Here is a 12713-nt window from a genome sequence, read left to right on the forward strand (position 1 = left end):
CCTGGACATGTTACTCTTATCATGAGTGGTATTATACAAGATTTTAGTTGATCACTGAATTGTTTCTTGACTAAAAAGCTCCTCAATTTTAAGAGCTCTCTTTGCCAGGTTCTACTTAGGGACTGGCATAAATATTATTCAAGCTCCTGGAATCCAAACAGAAGGGAAAAATGAATTGGAATCCTTTAAGTCAAATAACTTACAGGCATCCCAGAAAATCATTTTTTCCGGGGTCTAATTTCCTTGGTCCATTCCTGATTTGTTTTCTATGGCTAAAATTGCAAGGGAATTAGAGGGAAGGAACATAACTACTGGACTCAAAGCTTTGGTTAGGAGTCACTGCCCACCCGTGTTGTACTTGTAGGCAAGCTTATTGAAATGCTGGCCATAAATCTTGACAGGAGATTTTGAGGAATCAATATTTAATTAATTTTTGGAACAGACTCTTACTAAGCACTCCTAGTTAATTCCAAAAGCTAATGGCTGTCAGGGAGATGGTTAATAAATGGCAAAAGTGGAAGGACTCCTGTGCTTTTTATTTAAGCTTGGAGAGGGAAGGAGACCATGAGCCAAGAGACTGAATGGAAAGAATATCTTTTTTAAAAAAATATTTTATTTATTTATTTATTTGGATAGAGACAGAAATCAAAGAGAGAGAAATAGGGAAAGAGACACAGAGAGATACTTGCAGACCTACTTCACCACTTGTGAAGCTTTCTCCCTGCAGGTGAGGACTGGGGGCTTGAACCCTGGTCCTTGTGCATTGTAACATGTGTATTCAACCAAGTGTGTTACCACCCAGCCCAAAAAGAGTATCTTGCTCAGAAAGACATATCCACGCAAGATGAAACCTGTGGAAGAAGGAACGCTTAATGAATCATCTTTAATAGAATAAAACCCTATTACTCCCCAGAGTTGTCAAAGGGAGAGGAGCAGCAGAACTTTAAAACACTTACCAGACTCCTGACCCCATCCACAAATGGGGGGAGGACATGGACAAAATATGCACCACAGAAGAGATCCAAGAGGCCGAGAAACACGTGAAAAAATGCTCCAAGTCTTTCATTGTCAGAGAAATGCAAATAAAGACAACAACGAGAGACTACTTCACTCCTGTGAGAATGTCGTACATCAGAAAAGGGAACAGCAGCAAATGCTGGAGAGGGTGTGGGGTCAAAGGAACGCTCCTGCACTGCTGGTGGGAATGTCAGTTGGTCCAACCTCTGTGGAGAACAATCTGGAGAACTCTCAGAAGGCTAGAAATGGACCTACCCTATGATCCTGCAATTCCTCTCCTGGGGATCTATCCTAAGAAACCTAACACACCCATCCAAAAAGATTTGTATGTACTTTTGTTCATAGCAGCACAATTTGTAATAGCTACAACCTAGAAGCAACCCAGGTATCCAACAACAGATGAGTGGCTGAGCAAGATGTGGTCTGTATACAGAATGGAATACTATTCAGCTAGTAAAAATGGTAATTTCACTGTTTTCAGCCCATCTTGGAAGGAGCTTGAAGAAATCATGCTAAGCGAAACAGTTAAGTGAAAACATGTTAAGTGAAACAGTTAAGTCAGAAACAGAGCAATGAATATGGGATGATCTCACTCACAAGATCAGACGAGAAAACACTAAGCAGAACCTGGACTGGAGTTGGTGTATTTCACCAAAGTAAACGATTCTGGGGTGGGTGGGGGTAGAGTTCAGGTCCTGGAACAGGATGGCAGAGGACCTAGTGGGTTTTGTACTATTATGTAGAAAACTGAGAAATGTTATGCATGTACAAACTATTGTATTTACTGTCGACTGTAAAACATTAATCCCCCAATAAAGAAATTTTTAAAAAAGATACTAGACTCCTTTTTTAAAAAAAATGTTTATTTTGATGGGGGGGGATTAATGATTTACAGTCAACAGTAAATACAGTTGTTGGTAAATGTATAAGATTTCTGCAAAACACTCTAACTCTCCACTTAGGTCCTCCTCCACCATCGTGCTCCAGGACCTGAACCACCCCCCCTCCCCAAATCCCAGAATCCTTTGCTTTGATGCAAGACTCCAAACCCAGTCCAAGTTCTACTTTGTATTTCCCCTTTCTGTTCTTACTTCTCAACTTTAGTCCATGAATGAGATCATCCCATGTTCTTCCTTCTCTTTCTGGCTTATCTCACGTAACACGATTCTTTCAAGCTCCATCCAAGATAAGGTGAAGAAGGTGAATTCACCATTTTTAATATCTAAGTAATATTCCATTCTCTGTGTATATATACCACAATGTATTCAGCCACACATCTGTTGTTGGACACTTGGGTTGCTTCCAGGTTTTGGCTATTTCAAATTGACATTCTTACAGGAGTGAAGTGGTCTCTCATTGTTGTCTTTATTTGCTTTTCTCTGACAATCAAAGACTTGGAGCATTTTTCAGGTTCTGCTTACAGAAGACAGGGCATGGAGCGCGACATGTTTCAAACATGGTAACCTGCCCACCAGTCAAACAGGCCCAGCGAACACATGGACTCCCAGTTAATTAGATTAGCAATTTCTCTTCCCCTGGGGTGGGTGGGTGGGAACTAGGAGGTGGGCAGGGAGAGGCATAATTTCCATTTATCTGTGGGAGAGTAGCAGGAAATGAATTATACAGGTTAATATGTTGGTACATCCAGTTGATAAATGTGTTCTAGTGGCTTAAGAGAAGATTCAGTTCTATTTTTCAGCTTTGTAAAACAAACAAATAAACAAACAGAAGAAGATTCTAACAACAGTTGAAGAACAAAGAAATGGATTGTTGACTTAAAAGCAATAGGGGAAATTTGTTCAAAGTAGCAGAGACTGCACAGCCAGCTTCAGAGAGGAGGTGAGGATCGGGCTTTATACAGAGTGCAATTAGGGAGACATAACTGTCACACATAATCAGAGTTTTCAGGGGGAAGAAATTATGTGTGTTCATGGGGAGGAAGGTAGACAGGCTCAGTAGAGAAGCATGTAGTAGTCATAGACAACATAACATGTATGGCAAATGGCAGAGGACTATCATCAGGGATATAGGTTGGTGGTCTAGGGTGGCTCCCTTGTGCAGTATCTATTCTTTGGTCCTGCTCAGTGAGGGTCTTGGGTCTGTATCCGTTAAGCTTTGTCTCCTCCCTGATGACTTCCAGAGAGGAGTGGACATGCCTTCCAGACTACAAGCCTCAGGCCAGTTTCCTTTTGTCTCTCCTTAATCCCACAGGCCCATCTCAGTTTTATTGGACAGGACATGGGCTGCAAAGTCTGAAACACGCCGTGATTGTTTGACACCGCTAGCATTATTGTTTCCTTTGAACAGTGGTTGTCAATAGAGAAGCATTAAGATATGGGGAAGAGGAAGAATAAATGTATACGCCTTCAGTTTTTAAACTTTTCTCTGAAATGTCTCTTAGCAGAAGGCTCTCTTGTAATCACTGATAGGTGCTCCAGGATGACTTTCCCAGATCAGCTCTAGATTGTAGCTGGGATGAGAGAAATACTATATGAATTTGGGCCCAACATAATGTTCTTTTCAGATCAAATCTTTGGAAAGTTAGTTAAGTAAAAGGATTAGGAAAGACTAGAACATCTTTCTTTTTTTTCCCCTTCAAAAGAGCAGATAAATTTTTACTTATTTTTATTTATTTATAATTTAATATTAATTTATAAAATTATAAGGTAACAGAGATATAATTCCACACCTTTCCCAGCTCCAGAGTTCTGTGTCCTCATTCCCTTCATTGGAAAAGGCATTAATTCTCCCAAGATCACAGAGAAGGGTTGACTATTATTTCTATAACAATCTACCTATATTTACATATATTTGCCCATTTTTTCCTGTGCTTCTGCTTTTTTTTTCCTTTCTAAGTCATACCTACTACTTTTGAGTGTCCTACTCTTTTACCCCCCTCTTATCTGTCCAGACCCTGATGGAGTTGGAGTTAAGAGCTCCTTGATGATCTTCCCCTGACATTTACCCCTCTTGGAGTATGGGCCAAAATTCTTTATGGGGTGCAGGAGGTGGAAAATCTGGCTTCTGTAATTGCTTCTTTGATGGACATGGATGTTGGCAGGTTGATACATACCCCCGAGCCTGTTTCTGTCTTTCCCTTGTGGCTCTGGAGAGGTGAGACTTTGGGACACATCTGCTCAGGGAGGTCAGGATGGAATCATAGCATCCACAATTTGTTGGCTGTGGCTTAGTGAATTTCTGATAAAATCCTGGTTGTATTTTTTTGAGTTTTCAGGTGATTTCTCACTGTTAGCTACACTTCTGGAAGTCCCCTAGAATGTCTTTTTAAGAAGAAAATTGTTTGCTGCTGTGCTTCCCCATGAATTAAGATGATAGCCTCCCCCCAGTACATACCCCCCAAAATCCTTTGCATCTGTGCTGACCTGTTGTCTCTGATGTGGCACGAACTGCTGTGTGGTTCATGGAGCCTCTCCTTGCCTCTGAGGGCCTGACATATTAGGGGGGAAATGCTTTTGTTTGTTAAGGTCACAGAATTTGTTTTCTTTGGTCCTGATAGCCTCAGCTGGGCACACTGCAATGTCACAAACACAAATCAGACTTCTTCGCAAAGCTTACTTGCTAGGTCTCTTATTTGCAATTAGAGGCTTGGTTATGCTAAACTTAGACACCAGTACTCTTTGATTTTCCTATCTCATTTTGATGGATGAGTTCAGAGAAATGCTGTGGTTTACTCAGAGTGAACCTCCTTCCTGCCTGGGGCTCTTGCCTTTCCTCCCAGGATGGAGTTCATTACAACACTGAGCATCTCATGAAGAGAACTAACTGCCTTGTTAGCACAATATCACAGCATCACTTGACCCCAGGGAAGCTGTTTACCTTGGAGAGCCTGCCTGCACTCTGGAGGCTCCACCTTGTCTGTCTGAGATGATGAACAGATAGCCCTGCACTCTGCATAGAGTTCTTTCTAGGGCTGTGGAGAACAGAGACCTCTGTCTGTTTGGCAAGCACATTTTTCTATGTCTGGAATGTCCTTCTGGTTCTCAGACTTTTGGTCAATTTACTTTCATCCTCTGATACTAACTTATCTCTGCAAACTTTTCCTTTTTTTTTTTTTTTCTTCTTAATTGCCATTAGGGTTATCACTGGTGGTCAATATCCACACAGTGAATCCACCGCTCTTGGTAACCATTATTATTTTTTATTTGCTAGGCAGATAAAAGTTGAGAAGGGAAGGGCAGATAGAGAAGGAGAAAAAAGAAAGAGAGACATCTTGCAGTATTGCTTCACTGCTTGTAAAGAATTCCCCCTGCTGGAGAGGGATGGAGGACTTGAATTGGGTGGGAATCTTGTGCATGGTGACACGTGAACTCTACTGGGTGTGCCACTGTCCCCAACCCCTGCAGAGCTTTTCCTGATCCTCTCCCCCCACCCAATCTTTTTTTTCTCCCAGCCTTTGTTTTTCTCTGCATACTCTATGCGCCTGACTAGAGTAACTCTTAATTTCCCTTCAGATCTGCCTGTGGCTTCCATGAGCTTACTTAAAATCTGGCGTTTGGAATGCCTCCAAACATTTAACAGTGATCTTGGGTTTCCCTGATGTGGAGAACATAACTCTCCTGGTAAGATTTTCAGGGCTGGGAAAGCAGTAAGTCCCTACCTGCTGTTTATCAGACATCATCTAAGGCTTTAAATCATTCACACTGATTTCCAATCCTTACAGATTGCATGCGGTCACATGAGCACAGACGGCCTGGCTACTGACACCAGCCCAGCAAAGAAGCCCTGGTCGGTCTGTCTTGATGACAGGTTTGGTTTAGCTCATCAAATTCGCAACAAGCAGTGCCGCCTCTATTCTGTAGGGTAAGTCATTGTCCATCAGAAAGAAAACAAAACCACTGCGCTAGGCTCCCAAGGCTTTGTGAGTCCCACCTCACAGTGGGAATGCTTACAGTGGATAACAGGTGTGCACATGGCCTCCTGACATTGCTTCAGACTCCCCCGTCGGCTCTGTGACTGTGCACACATTCAGATCATCTCCAGCGACCAGTACCATGCTCTTTCTCTGTCTGCAGGTAGTAGGCAGCAGGTAGACAGCTTCCGTTTTCAGCATGATGATGATCCAGTTAGTGAGGTCAATCATTTTCAGTTAAAATTAAGGAAATTTTACTATAGAGGGAAGGCTATTAAGCATGCTTTCGAAAAAAAAAAAAAAGAAAAAAATTATCAGAAATTGGGATCAGGTGGTAACACACCTGATAGAGTTCACATGCTATAATGCTCAAGAACCTGGGTTCAAGCCCCTGGCTCCCATCTGCAGGGGGAAAGTTCCCCTAGGAGTTGAGCTGTGCTCCGGGTATCTTCCCTTCTCTCTCCCCCCAACCTTCTTAAAAATCAGCCATTGGAAATAGTTATGTTGTGCAGGAACTGAGCCCTGGTGATAACTTTGCTGCTTCCCCCCATCACCACCAAAATAAATATTGTTATGATGAGTTTCCCAAGATAGTGACCCACTATTGAGTTTTGTGCTGTGCTCTGTCTGTGTATACTCTTACCTTAGTGAAGGACAGAGAGCTGGTAAAATAGTTCACTTGGAGGGTGTGCTGCTCTGCCCGGTTTCAAACCCAGCTCTTACTGCTCTCAGGGAAGCTTCAGTGCTGTGGTCTCTTTTGTCTTTTACTCTGCCCTCTTATCTCTCTGTTTTTATCTAAAAGAAACAAATAATAATAAATAAAAGAATAGAAATAAAGAAAGGAAGAAAAGAGGGAGGAAGGAAGGAAGGAAAGGGAATGGGAAAGGGAATGGGAAAGGGAACTCTTATGGAAATCATGTGATTTTGTTAAAACAGAAATAATGATATTCAGTTATTCAGACTGAATCTGACCTAAATTTACAAATGTATTTGGAGGACTTTTTGGGCAAAGACAAAAAGGTAATGAGATTTTGTCACCCAAAATACAGCACTACTCCTAGAAACAGACCGGAGTTTGCAAATCAGAAAGAAATCTTTTTACTTGAAAAAAACCTATCCCGTAGACCCCATAGAAGTTGTGTAGTTAAGGTCTCCAGCAGGACTCTCGAATCCTTTTACAGAAGCACTGGAGACCATCGCAGCTGTTCTATTTGTGCACATCACTAATGGGTTTTTATTACCTCTACGCCTTAGATTCAGACTCATGAGTGACAAGCGCCGACCAAAATCCTGCACAGCACTGGGTCAGTGCAGATGCTTCAGTGGTATGAATGGAGGCCTCCCCACATCAGCTGTCAAACCACTACCCAAAGGTGCTGGTCTTAGAGGAGCCATACCACAGTCAAACTTTACCAAACAAGGGTGCTTAGTTATAGTCATCATGGACTTTTTCTTTCTTTCTTTCTCTCTTTTTCTCCAGGGTTATTGCTAGGGCTTGGTGCCGGCACTACAAATCCACTGCTCCTGGTGACCATTTTTAAAAAATTTTATTGGATAGGGCAGAGAGAAATTGAGAGGGGATGGAGAGACGGAGAAAGAGAGAGATAGAGAGATAGATAGAGAGAGAGACCTGCAGTCCTGCTTCACCACTTGTGAAGTGTCTCCCCTCCAGGTGGGGGTGGGGGCTCAAACCTGGATCCTGGCCTGGGTCCTTGCGATTTGCACTATGTGTGTTTCACCGGGTGCACCACTGCCCGGCCCCGGAGTTTTTCTTTTTAACAAAAGATTTAAGTAAGAGTTTCCTGGAGAGTGGAAGGTTTTTTTTTTCTTTTCTTTTATGGGTTAAATGACAATTGCTGACATATCGCTGACACACAGTAAGCACTCAATAACTGTTTGCTGTGTAAGGTGTGTCATGGGTTGGGGGGTGGGACGTGCCAAGAGTATTGAGTCCAGGACTTCTTACATGCAAGGCATGTGCTCTTGTGTTTGCTAACCTAAGGGATGATTACTTGAGGTGAGGAGTCTGAGCAGGGCAGCTGGTTATGCCCGTGGCTAAAACATAGCAGCTAGAGATAAAGAAATGGGTCTGGAAGCCAATTGATTAACACCAACTTCTTACTGGGAGCTCACCAGCTATGCTTCGAGATTGTAGCAAGAATGGGAAGTTGTGACAGTGCAGTTTATTTTATATCATATTAAAATGTATGAAAGTAGGTCATAAAAATAATTGCACAGTGCTGCATGCAGATGAGAGATCTCAGTTTGGTCCAATTTTCTTGCTCCAAACTGCCTCTCTATTTTGCTTATTATTTTACACCCTGGAATTATTTCATTTAAAGCCTGTAACTTGCCAAAATAAAGCTAGGAAAGGTTTTTTTTGTTTGTTTTTCGGGGAAAAACGAAAAATTCTCTTTTGTTTTCCTTAGATTTCAAAGCTATCAGCTATGATGATTCTGTAAAATTTCAGGTCATTGATTACAAGAATGGTTTCTTATTTTCATTTGAATGCTCACTATTGAAAATTAGCTTTTTTTTGTTGTTGTTTTGAAAATTAGCTTTTTAAAGAGCAGATAAAGAAAGTAAATTCCACTGGCAAAAGAAGGAATAGGGACCAAAATCTTATTTAAATTCTGGAAATGTTTAATTGAAACTGGGAATTAATGGAAATGTTTTTATGACTTAAAAACAAAACAAAACAAACAAACAACAAAACCCAAGAAGCCAGGCAGTGGTGCACCTGGTAAAGCATACACATTACAGTGTGCAAGGACCCAGGTTCAAGCCCCTGGTCCCCCCCCCCACCTGCAGGGGGTAAGCTTTATGAACAGAGAAGCAGTGCTGCAAATGTCTCTCTCTCTCTCTCTCTCTCTATCCCTTTTTATCTTCCCCTTCCTTCTCAATTTCTGTCTCCAAAATAAATAATTAAAGGTTTTTTAAAAAAGATATTTTTAAAAAGAATGCTTTTGATTGTGGATTTTTTAAAAGTCTTTATATCTTATTAGTGGTTTAATAATGATTTGCGAGATTATAAGATGAGAGTGGCATAGTTAACACCTCATTACATCTACTCTGATGTTGTTGGACAGCCTTTGTTGAGGTGCAATTTAAGTACCAGGCAATGCACACATTTGAAGCGTACAAGACAAGGTCACTATAGTCAATTTTAGAGCATTTTTATCCTCCCCCAAAGAAAGCCTGGATACAATAGCAGTCCCTACCTATTTTTCCCGAGCCCTTCCTTTCCATTCCAATTTTCTGTCATAGATTCACCTAGTCATTTCATACAAATGGAAGCATATGCTAGTGTGACCTTCCGTGACTTTTTTTTTTTTTTGGTGATCTATGCACTTAATTAGGTGCATCGCAGCCCACCCCCCAGCCCCCTGCCCCCACTGACTTTTCCCATCCGGCATACTATTTTCAGGGTTCACTCATGCGATAATATGTATCAGCACATCTATTTGTCTATCAAGTAATCGATAATTTTCTGGCCACCAGGGCTTTGCTGTATATGATTTTACACCTACATAATTCTTACACTCCTGTTGGACTCTTTTTTGTCTAGGTAAAGGGTGATAGACAGAGAGATAAAGAGGAGAGATACCACAGAGAGATAAAGAGAGATGCCACACCACCACTGCACTGCTTGTAAGCTTCCCCTGAGATGGTGATTTCAAGTGACGGCCGGGTATTTGAACTTGGGTCCTTCCGCATGATGAAGTGCACATTCTAGCAGATAAGCTCTTTCCCAGCCTTCTGTTATTTTTTTGTAGACAAATACCAATAATTGCATTATGAAGATATACCGTATTTTATCTATGTGTCATCAGTGGATAGACATTTAGGCTTTTTTCACTTTTTTGGTTTTTATGAATAATGTTGCTGTGAATATCCATGTGCATGTTTGCTGTGGACGTGTGATTTCATTGCTCTAAGTATATATACAATTTTACATTCTCACCAGTAATTTATGAGGGTTTTGATTTCTCTACATCACTGCCAACATTTATTGCTGTTTGCCTTTTTTTTTTAACATTTTTATTTATGTATTTTTTAATGACAGAGATACAGAGGGAGACCAGAGCACTGCTCAGCTCTTGTTATGGAGGTGTTGGGAATGGAACCTGAGACCTTTGGTGCCTCAGGCATGAAAGTCTTTTTTGCATAACCATTATGCTGTCCCCCCCATCTGTCATTTGTCTTTTTATGCAACCACCGTAGTAAATTGCGGTTTTGATTTGTAGCTTCCAACTTGTGACTGATTTTGAACATCTTTGCATGTGCTTATACGCTGCGTTTTTGATTTCTGGAAAACAGAAAGCACTTTCGCTTTCACACTGTCAGGAATATTCTAGCAGAATAGCCCAGGACCAGAAACGTTGCCACAAGCATCCCTTTTGATGGAGTTTCGCTGAATGGTGGCATGCAATGGCCGCCACAGTTGTTAGTCCAAAGGACATCTTTGCACATCTTGGGAGAAGGCTGCCTTTCCTGTCACCTGCTCAAAGTAACCGTCATGTGGATCAGAATGTGAGTGGCTGCTTACAGTGGTCGAGCGCTGAGCCCACACTACCACACTTAGGACTCTGGTTTCTGCCCTCTAAAATATCAGAAGAGAAGGCTCGGAATGGTTTCCGTGTTATTTTACTCTCCTTAGAGATTTATCTATGTATCTCTACCTTTTTGTCGCCATCCCTTTTTTTTTTAATTTCCAAACACTTGGAGATTTGATGACCTATGTTGAAGGACTTGCTGTGATCTCAGCCCTTGCATGAACATATAGGATGATGAGGGGGCTGGGCAGTGACACATCACATGGCACACACATAGTGCCGTGCACAAAAACACAGGTTCAAGCCCCAGACCTGGGGGGAAGCTTCACAAGTAGTGAATCAGGGCTGCAGGTGTCTCTCTGTCTCTTTCCCTATCACTCCTTTTTCTCTCAAATAGTTTTTTCAGCTATGATGAATGAATAGTAACAATAAGCATGTCTCACATGATGTTATCTCTTAGATGTTAAGTAAGCGTCAAGTCTGAATCATCAGACATCTAGCTGGAATAGGCTGCTACAGAAGCAGGTCTCTGAAAAGATGCTCCAGAATTTTGTTTTAGCTGCAACTCTTGAATTAGTAATTGATGACAGACCCGCCACTTAGCTGCTGCTGTATAAAAATCACTCAAAAATTCAGAAATTTAAACTCAGTAGCTAGTATGTCTTTAGGTTGGCTGGGTTTTCGCTTCTCAGGTGAGTGAGACTCAGTGGAATGACTTGCTTTTAGGCTGACTGGCTAAGGGTAGCTCTATATCTCACAGAAAATTGGCTGACTAACTGGAGCACCTCACCTCCCCATGTCTCTTAACCTTTCCGGAGGCCAGCAAGCTATTCAGAGTATGTATTTTTCTCACAACAAGGTACAAGAGGGTGAGCAGAAGTGCTCCAAGTCTAGGATCAGAACTGGCATCCTGTTATTTGCATCCTTCCAAAAAGCAAGTTATACAACCATGCCAAAAGAAAAAGACCAAAAAGCAGGAAAGGAACACGTCACCCTTGTTATGGTGTTGGTCTGCTTCTAAATTCTGCTTCTAAGACCCCTTCTGTTGCATTGCTGGACATTATGTTCTATTTACAGAATCATTGTTTTCATTGGTTTAATCCCCACTGGTTTGAGCGCTGTTTTTCTTCTCCCCACCCCCTATCCTACGTACTTCCTCTTCCTGACACTTCCGCCTCAGGAGATATAAAAGACAGGGCTTTCTAATGAAGAGAGATTAGAAGAGATTAGATTGTTGAACTGCATCCCCGCTTGTCAATAAAGATTGAACTGCCTTCTCAGCTCAGCCATGAGTCCCTGGTCGTCTTGTCTCCCGCCCACGAAGCTAGCCTGGCATTAGGGTTGATGAATTGCTGAAGGACAGGGCCATCAAGTCAATCTTCCACATTAGGTTAGATGATGGAAAAGTTGAGGGAAAACAACAGTAGAGACCACAATATTCTGAGCTCTGTGAGTTACGTAAGAGCTAGAAAATAGGAAACAGGAAGTCAGGTAAAGTTAATGAGAGAGCATTGGTGAAAGGAGGGCTGAATCTTTTTTTTTTTTTTTTTGCATAAAGCTGTGTTTCAGTACACAACATCCATACAAAAAAGGATGAAACACCACAGAAAAATAATGGCAAAATCATAACATTCTATTTGCATTGTATTAGGAATGATTAGACTTCTTAATCATATGTGAGCTGTTGGAATACAGTGAGTGATCTGACAACTAATATCCAAATGGAATTGAAAAATCAAATAGAAAATGAGTAGATGACAAGTAACATGTTCAGATACAGAGAACAATGATATTTTTTTTTATTCATTCTATTTTATTATTATTATTTTTGCTTCCAGGGTTATTGCTGGGGCTCGGTGCCTGCACCATGAATCCACTGGTCCTGGAGGCCTTTTTTTTACCCATTTCTGTTGCCTTCATTGTTGCCCTTATTGTTGTCCTTATTGTTATTGTTGCCATTGATGTTATTGTTGGATAGGACAGAGAGAAATGGAGAGAGGAGAGGAGACAGAGAGGGAGGAGAGAAAGACAGACACCTGCAGACCTGCTTCACCGCTTGTGAGGCGACCCCCCTGCAGGTGGGGAGCCGGAACCTCAAACTGGGATCCTTATACCAGTCCTTGAGCTTCACCCCATGTGAGCTTAACCCGCTGCGCTACCGCCCGGCCCATTATTATTATTATGACTTGGCAATACCAAAGACCGAAATGACTGTTACCTGGTGAGAAGTCTTTCCCAGGACATGGTACATGATCATTTTCACTCTAGTT

General features: G+C 41.6%; 1 protein-coding gene across 9 annotated transcripts in view; it reads left to right on the forward strand.

The window, feature by feature from the left end:
- METTL24 (methyltransferase like 24) overlaps positions 1–12713 on the forward strand; it is a 194147-nt gene that overhangs the window by 69500 nt on the left and 111934 nt on the right. For 5 of the 9 annotated variants that reach the window (XM_060190640.1, XM_060190639.1, XM_060190638.1 and 2 more), the window contains exon 3: positions 5699–5838. The exons of 2 other annotated variants lie outside the window; for them this stretch is intronic. In XM_060190640.1, the coding sequence (XP_060046623.1) occupies positions 5699–5838 (140 nt within the window). Of the gene's footprint in view, positions 1–5489; positions 5598–5698; positions 5839–12713 lie in introns of all 9 variants that reach the window. 2 more of the 9 variants (XM_060190644.1, XM_060190643.1) reach the window with 1 other exon arrangement.

The sequence above is a fragment of the Erinaceus europaeus genome, chromosome 4 (assembly GCF_950295315.1).
Source record: "Erinaceus europaeus chromosome 4, mEriEur2.1, whole genome shotgun sequence".
Lineage (NCBI taxonomy): Eukaryota > Metazoa > Chordata > Mammalia > Eulipotyphla > Erinaceidae > Erinaceus > Erinaceus europaeus.